At 44.6% G+C, this 13106-nt stretch overlaps 2 protein-coding genes across 2 annotated transcripts in view; one reads left to right on the plus strand and one right to left on the minus strand.

Moving 5' to 3' along the window:
* The first annotated feature begins 271 nt into the window (after nt 1-271).
* LOC117480937 (2-oxoglutarate and iron-dependent oxygenase domain-containing protein 2-like) lies at nt 272-1304 on the plus strand. The gene is made up of 2 exons (XM_034128358.1): nt 272-310; nt 551-1304. The coding sequence occupies exons 1-2, from the start codon at nt 299-301 to the stop codon at nt 815-817; spliced, it is 279 nt and encodes a 92-aa protein (XP_033984249.1). The 5' UTR covers nt 272-298; the 3' UTR covers nt 818-1304.
* An 8753-nt stretch (nt 1305-10057) lies between these two features.
* LOC117480931 (zinc finger protein 3-like) overlaps nt 10058-13106 on the minus strand; it is a 5486-nt gene continuing 2437 nt past the window's right edge. Inside the window, exon 2 of the mRNA XM_034128353.1 lies at nt 10058-11339. Coding sequence (XP_033984244.1) covers nt 10498-11339 — 842 coding nt within the window. The 3' untranslated portion in view covers nt 10058-10497. The remainder of the gene's footprint in view (nt 11340-13106) is intronic.

Genomic DNA, 13106 nt, shown 5'->3' on the forward strand with positions numbered 1-13106 from the left:
TTGTATTTATGTTTTCTTTTTTCCACCTTTGTTTTGAAATGTTTCCTCCTTGTGTCTTCTCTGTTCCTTCTTCCTGTGTTTGCCTTCCTGTCGTTAGTTTCCCTGGTGTGTCTGATTGTCTGATTGTGTTCACCTGTTGCCCTTGTGTTTCTGCCTCCCTTACCCCAGCTGTGTCTTGTCTTGTGATTACCTCTCCCTGTATTTAGTCTTGTCTCTTCCTTTGTTCCCCTGTCGGTTCATTGTTGGTTTTTCCTGTCTCCCTCCATGTCAGTCACGGTTGTCTCTCCTGTCTCCCTCCATGTTGGTCACGGTCAGTTTTTGTACAACCTATGTGTTTCATGCCTTGTTTTTGTTCAGCTTTTAAAATAAAGCTCGCTTTTTGTTTCGAGACCTTTTACCTTTTTTGATAGTCTGCATTTGGGTCCTACCCTTCCACGCATCCTAACATAATGAACCGACCTTATGTTAGGATGCGTGGAAGGGAACAGTGGTATTTGGGAACATTGCTCTTCACCACTGATGCTGGTTATTGGTGTTTATGTCTCTGCAGGTAGCTCTAAGTGAGATGCAGTGTTGGGAGGTGGAGCACAGGGTGAGCGAGGGTCTCCTGCACCGGGGCCAGCAGATGCACGGGGCCCTGCCCATCTCCTCGGGCCGGCGCTGGAACCTCATCGTCTGGATTCGAGCGTCGCAGGAGCGCAACAAGATCTGCCCCATGTGCAACCGCAGGCCGGAGCTGGTGGAGGGCGGGGGCTTCGCTGACGGCTTCACCAAACCCTGCATCGCCCCACTGAACGCTGCATGTGTGCTAACGTGACCCGAAATACCCCCAGTTAACGGGAGGGAACCCCCAGTTAATGGAAGAAATTAGTAGTTGAAAGAACAGGGTATGTGTCACTTTGGTATTTATGACATGTTGAGTGATTTTTATGACCCCCCATAAAACCTAAATCCCTTTGATGTGACAGGTGTCAGTGCACCTGTTGTAGTGCCCCCCTAATAAACCATTGTCTTCATTCTTGTTATGACTTGTTTGTTTAGCTGTTTATTGTTTTATTGCCCCCTATAATGTATTGTTCTTAAATAGGGGGGTCATAAGACTTTATTGACCGTTTGTCTGTGAACCTGTTGTAGTGTCCCCCCTAGTAAACCATTGTTGTCAATATTTGTTTTAGGACTTATTTGCTCACCTATTGTTGTTGTATTGTATTGTCATTTTCTAAAGTTGTCTAGTGGGGGGCTGATAATACTTTATTGACCCTTTGTGGTAATATATGTTTTTCTGACATTTAAGGATGTCTTTTGAAGTTGTATATGTAGGTAATAATACTTTATAGACCCTTTGTTCTTGCGATATAATATGGTTTTATGACATTTAAGGATGCCTTTTGAAGTTGTATAGGAGGGTTATAATATTGTATTGACCCTTTGTTCTTGTGATAATATATGGTTTAAAGGGGTATTCTTAGATGGTTTCTTAAAAAACAAATTTTTGACAACAAAACTTTACATCTGGTAGAATATGAAGTACTTTGTAAGGAATGTGATTTCCTTAACCTGTTAAGCCCGAGAGCCCCCGCCCGCGAAACTGTGTCTCAGGGCTTCTTAACATTTAAAAACCTATGAATGTGTCATACCCACCTAACGGGAAGAAACTCAGCTAACCATTTTTACCGAAACAAAACACAAGTCTCACAAGAAGCGTCTAAATAATAATAATAATTAAAGCTGCAAGCAGCGTTGAGCGGGTCTTCGACGCTCCGCAGGCTGTTGTCCGCACGTCGAGGTGTGTGTCTAGGTGTCTCGAGGACTCGGCCGTTGGCAAACGTGGGAAGTTTCAGGCCGATCGGACAACGTACATGGGATTTACAGCAGTATCATAAACATTGTGTTTGATGGCGAGTGATCTGTCGCCATGGCAACGGCATTTGATGACACCCCATAATACGCCTAGATGTGTTGAGGGCTGCATCGTTATCAAACCTGTGAAGTTCTGGGCCGTTTGGAGCATGTTAACTGGAGTTATGAGAAAACCATGTTTCACGGCCACCATTTTGTTACCATGGCAATGGCATTTGACGAAATCTCAAAACTGACACATATATGTCTTTAGGGCTGTACCGTTATCACACATGTAAAGTTTGAACACTTTTTTACCATTTACACAGGAGTTATAGCAATATCGTGCTTAACGGCGAGGGATGCGTTGCCATGGCAACAGCTTTAGAGGAAAACTCACTATTGTTATATTGAGGTGTTGAGGGCCGGACTAGTAGCCATCATCTGAAGTCTGGTGCAGTTTGGATCATTTTCCATTGACTTAAGACAACATTGTGTTTTTTGGCGAGGGATGCGTTGCCATGGAAACGGCATATAATGACATCCCATAATTGGCGTAGAGCTGTTGAGGGCCGGACCATTAGCCATCATCTGATGTCTGGTGCCGTTTGGACGTTTTTCCAGTGAGTTAGGACAACACAGTGTTTCATGGCGAGGGATCTGTCGCCATGGCTACGGCATATGATGACATCCCATAATTGGTGTAGAGCTGTTGAGGGCCGGACCATTAGCCATCATATGAAGTCTGGTGCAGTTTGGATCATTTTCCATTGACTTAAGACAACATTGTGTTTTATGGCGAGGGATGCGTTGCCATGGAAACGACATACGGTGAGATCTCAGATTTCACGTAGAGCTGTTGAGGCATGGACTGGTGATATAAAAGTGAAGATTGGGGGACGATGGGACCGTGTTCATTGGAGTTACAGCGACACCGTGTTTTATGGCGAGGGATGCGTTGCCATGGTAACGCCATATTAAGTAACATCAAATTTGACGTAGAGCTGTTCAGGGCCGCAGTGTTAACCATCATGTGAAGTTTGGTGGCGTTCTGAGTATGTCAGTTGGTGTTATGACATCATCGTGTTCCATGGCGAGGGATCGCCTAGCATCAAGCGAACGCGAACTTTGGCGCCAAATCACGGCTACGCCGTGCGAAAGAAAAAAACTTCTGTGATATCTTTGAATTGCCCATGTCTCGAGACGCTACCCGACGAATTTCGAGTCGTACGGATAAAGTCCCTGGGAGAAGATAGATTTCGTGCGGAGGACGATAAATCGCGTTTTTCCGACGCCAAATTCAAAATGTCCGACTTCCTGTACGTTATTTTTTATACCCCTCCAAGAGGCTTTTTTGTTTGTCTCCGCACCCTAGATATGCGTCGCGAGTTTCGTTCGTTTACGTGAAAGTTAAAGTGGGGGGAGTTTACACAGTTAAAACGGAAGTGGGCGTGGCCTACGCAATTTTTTACGCAAGGTTCCGGAACCAATTACATATCGCAAGTTGCACCACTTCTGACGCGCGTGCAACATTTGGTGAGTTTTCACATATGTTGCGGAGGTCAAAGGGGTTCAATAGGGTCTTCGCCGACCTAGGTCTCAGACCCTAATAATACATCACATTTATAAAGCGCTTTTCCTGGTGCTCAAAGTGCTTACAAGCAAGTAAAACAAAATAACAACAAAAGTAGAAAGTGCTAAGCTAGGTGGAATAAGGGCAAGGGGTTAGTTGATAGGAGTTGAAGGCAAGAGTGAAAAGGTGAGTTTTGAGGGATTGTTTGAATGATGTGAGAGTGTTTGCAGATCTGACGTGGCTGGGGAGGGGGTTCCAGAGTGGGGGGGGGGGGGGGGTCTGCAGCGAAGGCCCTGTCACCCCAGGTCCGGAGCTTTGTCCTGATGGGCTGCAGTAGGTTAGCCTCAGCAGACCTGAGGCGACGGGTGGGGGTGTGTCGTTGGATGAGGTCACAGAGGTAGGGGGGGGGGGCAAGGTTGTTGAGGGCTTTGAAAGTGAAAAGTAATATTTTAAAGTCAATGCGGTGTTTGATGGGGAGCCAGTGGAGGTCAGGGAGGATAGGGGTGATGTGGTCGGAGCGTCGGGTGGAGGTGAGCAAGCGGGCAGCTGAGTTTTGGACATATTGAAGTTTTTTTAGTTTGAATGCAGGTGATCCAAAAAGTATGCTGTTGCAGTAATCCAGTCGGGATGTTATAAAGGCATGGATGGGTCTGATGCGGGCGATGTTCTTTAAATGGAAGAAAGCGTTTTTTGTGACCTGGTTGGAAAGTGAGGGTGGGGTCGAGGATGATGCCAAGGTTACGGATGTGAGTGGAGGGGTTGACAATGGAGCCATCGATGGTAAGATAAAAATCTTGGGTTGAGCGGGTAAGTGAGTTTGGGCCAATGATTATAAGTTCCAATTTTGTTTTAGAAAATTGTTTTGGATCCAAATTTTAATGTCAGTGAGGCAGGTGCTGAGCTGGGAGTGTGTGGTTGGAGAAATTGATTTTGTTGAGAGGTAGAGCTGTGTGTCATCAGCATAACAGTGGAACTGGAGTTGGTGTTGACGGAGGATTTGTCCAATTGGGAGGATGTAGATGATGAACAGAAGGGGACCAAGTACAGAACCCTAAGGGACGCCATGATTGACGGGGGCTGTGGGGGATTTGGAGTTGTTAATGGAGATTAATTGATGTCTGTCAGAGAGATAGGATTTAAACCAGGAGAGGGCAGTACCGGTAATGCCAATGGAAGACTGGAGGCGGTTGATGAGGATGGAATGGCTGATCGTGTCAAATGCGGCTGTTAGGTCAAGGAGAATGAGAATTGAGCGGGAACCAGAGTCAGCAGAGAGGAGAATGTCGTTGGTCACCTTGAGTAGGGCAGATTCTGTGCTGTGGCGAGTACAGAAACCAGATTGAAAAGGTTCATGAAGGTTATTGCAGTCCAGATGTGATTTTAGTTGGGAGGCAACAGTTTGCTCCAGAATTGTTGACAGGAATGGGAGGTTAGAGATGGGCCGGTAGTTATTGAGAGAATCAGGGTTGAGACCAGGTTTTTTTATTATGGGAGTGACAGCAGCGAGTTTCAGAGCAAGGGGGACAAGTCCAGTGGACAGAGAGGAGTTAATGACTGTGGTGATAAGATGAGTGAGTTGGGGGAGGCAGGCCTTGACAAGGGTGGAGGGCATGGGGTCCAGGATGGAAGTTGAGGTATTCATGCCGGTGACTTGGGCAACTATGTCCAGTGAGGTAATTTGTCTGAAGGCTGTAAAAGGGTGCCTGGAAGGAGTAGGGTAGGCATGTTCCGGAGAAGCATGGGTGGTGGACGAGACGGAGGAGTTGGCTGTGTTGCTGTGTATTATTTCAATTTTGCTTTGGAGGAATGAGAGGAAGGATTCACACTTTGAGGTGGTGAAGGAGTTGGAGATATTATCCATGGGGTTGAGGAGCTTGTTAATAGTTGAAAAAAGGGACTTTGGGTTATTGCTGCCAGATTGTATTACAGAGGAGTAGTGGAAGGAGCGTGCACTGTTGAGGGCATCTTTGTACTGCTGTTGGTGCAGTCTATAAATGTCTTTGTGCATAGTGAGACCAGTTCGTTTAGCATGTCTTTCGAGCTGGCGACCTTTCCTTTTGAGGCAACGGAGATGATCGGTGTACCAGGGGGCCGAGTGAGTGAAAGAGACATACTTGGTTTTATTGGAGCGAGTTGGTTGAGACAGGAGGAGAGAGCATTGTTGTAGGTGTTGACCAGGTCAGTAGGGGAAACATTCTGGGTGACGGTGGAGTCAGGGATGGTGTCAGCCAGTAGGGAGACAGCTAAGAAACTGTTCATGAAAAAAACATTTTTTCGGCTGGAGGCTGGTAGCAAACGGGCTAGCAGGATAGGGTCCGGTACGCAGGAAAAAGCAAATAGGTAACGGAGAACTACTTGAACAAAGTAGCGATTAGGGTTGGGAACCGAAACTCGGTTCCAGATGAGAACCGATAAGAAAATGCCGGGTACCGGGTAACCATACAAAATACACAATTTTGGTTCTGCTTAACGGTTCCTAAACGCGGTAGACCCTGTATTGCACCGGGTCCGTCTGCGCCGCGGCGACCCGGTGGAATTCAGCGGCGGACTGGCCATCAGTGTGTTCTGGAGAATCACAGAACGGCCGGTCGTCAGCGGGCCGTTGACGGCCGGCTCGGTACGCTGACGGCCGGCACCGCCCTTCATTTTTTAAAACGGCATCATGTAAGTTGCGCTGACAGGCGACAGAGGTCCACAGTTGCCCCGCAGCGAGGCTCCCCCCGCCCTCCCGTAGACAGTTCACGTGCTCAGTCACTTCATAACACCAAAGATGGATCGCGGTAAACGCTCTAAGTGAGGCTCCACTACACTAAAAAAGAGAAAGACAAGGCACAGTGTAATGCCTGTTAATAGCTTGCCACAGGCATAGCTCAGTTAAAATAAAGCACAGCTATTGTGCAATACATTTGTATTGAATGCCAATTTCAGTAGATTTAATCAAACAAAACATAAACATATTGGACATGGCCTGAAAACTGTAACCTCTTCACATTTGGTTGAAATGAGGGCTGTCAGTAGATTAAAATATTTAATCGCGATTAATCGCACATTTTGTATCTGTTCTAAATGTACCTTAGAGGGATATTTTTCAAGTTTTTAATACTCTTATCAACATATGAGTGGACAAATATGCTTTATGCAAATGTTTGTTTATTATCATTGGAACAATGACAAATATTCTCAACACAACAACCTCTGAACAATGACAAATGTTCTCCTGAATATTTTCAATACAACCACCTGGAACCTCTCTCTCTTACACTCTCTCTCAACCCTTTCTACTTCTCTGCACTCTGCCAGTTGCTCAAACAGACAAGCCTGTTTACAGTTGTCGGCGAAATGCCGCTCCTCTGTCTTCATCTTCAGTTAAAGCATGAGACTTTTGCACTGTGGGTCAAAATAATGCGCTGTGATGTGCAGTCGACACGTTGGATGCGATCCGAATTATCTAACGCAGCCCCTCGTCCTCCACAATGTTAAGCTGTAGCCACCTATTTAGCTATCGCTGTTAAAAGCTTGCTGCTCGTAGAAGTGTCCATGCGTCTCCCTGACAAACTTTCAAGCGTGGTCTGCCGCAAACAAGCGGCAGGAGCGGGGCTGTCAGCAAGGGCGCGGAATGCCGCGGAACACTGTACAAATCCCGTTTCAATAATTCCCCTCTACTCTAAAGTTGCATCTAAAACGCGATCTGATCTAGCTGTGTATTTTTTGTTATTTTTTATTGTTATACTCAATGTCATTAGCTACAGGCATTTTTGAAGCTTGTAAAGGGAAGATGACAGCTCTCACTCGCCACTCTGCTGTTCCACAGCACCGCTTCCCCTCCCTCTGCTGAAATTATGAATGTAAGGCGTATAGTAATCATATAACACAGCAGGGTCCGTTACAGTTTGTTTGTATCTGATTTCAAATAAACAAAGTCTTGGCTTTCAGAATATTAAACTTGTTTCGGCAAATTCAGATGATAAATACAACTTTGAAAGCTTGAAACGGCATAATTACAAGTGGAGACCGGAGTAACGTAACGTCATATATATGCAGATTTGCTGCTGTCAAACGGCTTGTAACTTTCTCAAAATGCGGAGATGATAGCTTTGTTAATACCGGAGTTCATAACTGGAAAAAGTGCCCAAAGCCTCCATGAACAGTTGTCTCTGACTGTACGATGGGTATCAGCTGATTATGTTGTCCATGAAGACTTCATAGGAATGTATGACTGTCCTAAGACTGACGCAGAATCAATAACCCACTGATAAACTGCGATGTTAACAACCTCATGATAACCTCATATGTTTTTAACTTAGGATCATAGGCTACCTGTGTTTAGTCTAGAAAAAGGTAAATGTGTGCATTTTATTATAAAGTTGTGTATATTTACAGACTGTTGCAAAAACTAAGAAGCTTATAAACATCAGGTTTAAAACTAAAAGAGCTTTACAAAAAAGTAACACAATTAAAGATGTTTGGAGTTTTATTTGAGTTATACATTTACATTTTTTGTCAAAGAGATGCTGATTTGAAACCGTTGTTACATACAGTTACGGCATTTCCTGTTTCTGCCGGAGAGAGGGGAGTTTGTCCCAAAGCTTGCCGCTGTCTCCCTCCATCTGACAGGAGGGAGCCTCATGTGTCACTCCACGGAGTTCACTCCGTCACGGAGGGGGAGTGTGTAGGGCGTGGTTTGGGATTGGGCCATACACACGCACTTTTTTGGCCCCCCCCACTTCTAAAATGAATCCGGCGCGCCTGGCTGTCAGCATCAGCTGCGGGCTTGGCTTGCTGTTTAAAACACCTTTTTTTTTATCCATATCTCTCGCTAGAATCTTCCACCATCCAACTAACAACAACAACGTCAAGCCTTTGGGCTCTGAAACTATTGGGCGGGCCGAGGACAAATATACATGCGTTAATCGCACGTTAAAATAATTTGTGGGGTTATTAACGTGTTAACTTGACAGCCCTAGTTGAAATTACTAGCCATATCTTACACATTTCTGTTTTGAATTATTAATATGTGGATGACAGTTGAACTGGATGATGTAACATTTATGCCATCTGCTGGAAAGAAGACGTATCGTTCGTTTGGACAACAAAAACAGAGTGAAGCTTTCATTTCATAAACAATCTTTGAGTACAGACACTGTCCTGCAGAGAGCACACAACCCAACAGCACGTTTTTGGTCTAGCATCACTTTACAAAACGTTTGCATTAAGACACTAATGCATTTCCACCATGGCGCGGAGCGCGGTTTAAGCGTGCCCTGTCGTGCCGGGCCCGTTTTTGGTTGCGCTTCCACTTGGCCTAGTTCCGGCCCGGGGCTACTTTTTCACCTCTTTTCTGGCCCGACAAAATCGTGGTTCTATCGGGGCCAACAAACAGGGCTGAGTCGGGCTGAGTTTGCTAAACTAGAGAGAGAATCGCTGGCAAGGGGGCTACAACAAGATGAACATATTTGACCGTGATTTAATTGTAATACACGTTTCAAAATGATGCCGAAGTAACAACATACTGATACCGGTTAGTAAAAACCATGAATTAATGCTTTGACAAGTCTGCAGACAGACGGCAGGCGAAAAACCTTTTAAAATGCGTGTTTTCTAGATGGAGATTGGCTAAGCTAACGCAATATATGCTCCGACCGTCCACACTCACAACAACGGCCTATACAGACATAAATAAACCAGCGACTGTACTCACCATGACACAGACAGTCTGTGGTTTGTACTTGTTTAACTTTTGTCTAGTTTCTGAACCGATATGAGGAGCTGTGAGCTTGAGTGCTAACAGCTAACGGCTGTGTTGTTTTTCTGGGGTTCTCATTGAAGATGACGTCACGGCTCCGCTTACACTGCGTTACTATAGATACTACCCCAGTTCCTAAACTGTAATGGAAGCGCAGCATGAAGTGAGCCGGCCCTAACAAGGCCCAACGCGGCCTAGCAGTACCGAGCGAGGCCGAGGCCGACCGTGTGGTGGAAATGCGCCAGAAGACTAGCTGGTCCATTGTAAAGGTCAGTCCACCTTAAATGAGCAGTGGGTGATCAGCAGGTGAAAGGCAGGAAACGGGAACTTGGTCCTGAGGACATGTAACGATTATTAAACAAGAAATAGTCGAGTCAAGGGGTCAAAGAAATGAACATTTGTGATTATTAGCGAATCGGTTGCAGGTGGGTGAAATCAGGCTTAGAGAGTAACGTATTACATGTAACGGCATTAGGTCATCAGGATACAAAATAGGCAAATGTATTCCCTTTAGGGCTGCACGATATTGGAAAAAACTGACATTGCATATATATATATATATATTGCGATATGAAAATATACAGGAATTGAAGAAAAGACAGTTTTTTTTTGTCCGCAAGCTATCCTTTCTTGAACTTTCATGCTATACAATTGGTCTTTTTTTAACGATATTTAACCGGATGAAGGATTTTAGTCACAGACTTCTGGATCTTAAGTTATCAGAGCAACAAGCTGAGCTAGCTCGGTTATCCTGCTGTGATCTGATCAAGAATGATTGTGATTGGTGGTTTGCTGTGCATGCAGAGCCTGCATGTCACTCACTCAAGTACCCCTGACATGAGAGCCGCGCGAGTTTTCCTTTTGTAACAAGCAGCAAAATAATTGTAATATGATGTGTTTGAGTTAATTTTCCGACGTATTATCGCACGTCCTAAAAAATAAATTAAATTAAATTAAAATCGTCCTGCATGCGCATAACGTGATTATCCTCACGACACGATATATCGTGCAGCCCTACTTCCCTTACAGTTACAGAGGCAAAAACAATCAGATAACAGGTACATTTATGTAAAACAGGGCTCATTAACAGGATAGCAATGATACCAAACATTTAGAAATAAAGAACAATACATCAAATCATCCTATATCTCTATATGGAAACTTGGAGCCCTCAATCCAAAATAAAATGGTTCATCAACAGTCAGTGGTTAATGTATGAATCAGAAAATCAGTATGACAAAAACATTAAACATATTGTCCACTTATGTTGATAAAGATGGAGTTCACTTAAGTATTTTATGAATGTTGTGCGACAATGTTAATCCAGTCAGACAGATTTTTCTCATGTGTGAACTCTCATGTGTGTCTTCAAACCTCTACTCTGTGAAAAAGCTTTCTTACAGACTGAGCAAATGTATCGTTTCTCTCCTGTGTGGATTCTCATGTGTTCCTTTAAATGTATATTCTGTGAAAAAGCTTTCTTACAGACTGAGCATCTGTATGGTTTCTCTCCTGTGTGGATTCTCATGTGTTTTTTTAAACTGTCTCTAACTGCAAAAGATTTGGTACAAACCGAGCAGCTAAAGGGTTTCTCTCCTGTGTGGATTCTCATGTGTGTCTTTAAATTTTGACTCCATGCAAAAGATTTGGTACAAACCGAGCAACTAAAGGGTTTCTCTCCTGTGTGGATTGTCATGTGTTCCTTTAAACTCCCACTCTGTGAAAAAGATTTCTTACATACTGAGCATCTGTATGGTTTCTCTCCTGTGTGGATTCTCATGTGTGTCTTTAAATGTTGACTCAATGCAAAAGATTTGGTACAAACCGAGCATCTGTATGGTTTCTCTCCTGTGTGGATTCTCATGTGTTTTTTTAAAGTGTGACTTAATGCAAAAGATTTCGTACACACAGAGCAGCCAAATTGTTTCTTTCCAGCACTACGGCTTGAATCAATGAGAGATTCTTGTCTATTTTTCAGTGATTTTGAGGCTGAAGCAGATTCTCTGGTCTCCTTCCAATCAGCACTGTGTTCAGTGTCAGGTTCAGAAGAGTCTCCAGTGTCAGGTTTAGAAGAGTCTCCAATGTGAGGTTCAGAAGAGTCTCCAGTGTCAGGTTCAGAAGAGTCTCCAGTGGCGTACTCAGTCTTTGGTTGTAAACTGCTCTCTGGATCTGAGTTCCTGGCTGGTTCTGGTCCTCGACAGTCATCTCCATCAGCTTCTGTTTCCATGTGTTCAGTTTGTCTTTGATGAGGCTGTGAGGACTGAGGTTTCTCTTCATCATCTTCACTCTTCACAGGGTCAGGAGTGAAAGTGGACTTGGTGATATCAGCCTCCTCCAGCTCCTGAAGCTGCTCTCTCTCCTGACTGATCCTGAGTTCCTCCTGTTCCTGCTTAATGTGTGGGGGGGGCTCTGGGTCCTCCTGGTCCAGACTGGTGCTCCAATCCTGCTGGTCAGGGAGAACCTCTTCTTTAACCACCACCAGTAGCTGGACGTCTGCAGGTAACAGGAAACACACAGTCAGAAAAAACGGTTAAATATTAGTATTTCAAAATCTGATCACCATTAAAATGGGAGATATTTTGCAGCCCTAATTAGCAGTAGCTGCAATGTAAACAAGGAATTGTATTTGGCATCGTTCAGAGATACACTATGCCTATAGAATGAAAATACTCCGTTACAAATTAAAATCTTGCATTCAAACCTTATTTAAGTAAACGTTAGCAAGTATTAACAGAAAAATATACAGCACCTTCTTAAGTAAAAGTAATGATACTGCAATGACATTTTCGCGGGGGCAAAACGCAACATCTTGCAAGAAACAGCGTCTGAGGGCTTCTTAACATTTAAAGGTCCCATGTCATTCTTTTCCAGTTATTACCCGTGCCCTTGTGTGTTATGTAGCTTGTTATGCATGTAAACGGTCTGCAGAGTCACAAACCCTCAAAGTACACCCTGTAGCGAGTACAACTCTAATACAGAAAAGGCCTGACTATGCTGCCCCAGAACGCCACGTTGGAGATTTCTCTTTTTCTTCCTAGTACCAAGTGACGTAACGACGACCAAAATGGACTCATTGGTCCAAATGGACCAATCCGCGGAGCCGTTATGTTACGTCCGCAGAGCCGTTACGTTATGTCCGCGGATTGGTCCAAATTGACCAATGGACTTCCTCACACACTCAATCTTTTTTCAGCTGCAGCTCTGCGGATTTCTCAGCTTGAGACGGCGGGACGCGGCCGGAGCCAGCCCATTTAGTGCTTTAAAAACAAATAAAAGGATTTTAAAATCAATTCTGAACCGAACTGGAAGCCAGTGTAGTGAGGCCAGAATTGGGGTGATGTGGTCACGCTTTTTGTGGCCAGTCAGCAAACGTGCAGCTGCGTTTTGGACTAGCTGCAGGCGTTTAATTGAGGCCTGGTCCATACCCACATACAGAGCGTTGCAATAGTCCAGTCTTGAGGTAACAAAGGCGTTAATAACCCTTTCTAAGTCATTAAAAGATAAATACGACTTGGTTTTGGCCAATAGTCTTATTTAAAAAAAGCAGGATTTGACTACAGTGCTGACCTGCTTGTCGAATTTAAAAGTGCTAGTGAGAGGGCGATCAAGAGGAGAGAGAGAGGGCGATCAAGAGGGCGATCAAGAGGAGAGAGAGTGGGCGATCAAGAGGAGAGAGAGAGGGCGATCAAGAGAGAGAGAGGGCGATCAAGAGGAGAGAGTGGGCGATCAAGAGGAGAGAGAGAGGGCGATCAAGAGTAGAGAGAGTGGGCGATCAAGAGAGAGAGAGAGGGATCAAGAGAAAGAGAGAGAGAGGGCGATCAAGAGAGAGAGAGAGGGCGATCAAGAGGAGAGAGAGGTCGATCAGAGAAAGAAAGGGCGATCAAGAGGAGAGAGATGGGCGATCAGAAAGAGATAGATCAAGAGAGGCGATCAAGAGAAGAGAGGGCAATC

The sequence above is a fragment of the Trematomus bernacchii genome, unplaced genomic scaffold, assembly GCF_902827165.1.
Source record: "Trematomus bernacchii unplaced genomic scaffold, fTreBer1.1, whole genome shotgun sequence".
NCBI lineage: Eukaryota > Metazoa > Chordata > Actinopteri > Perciformes > Nototheniidae > Trematomus > Trematomus bernacchii.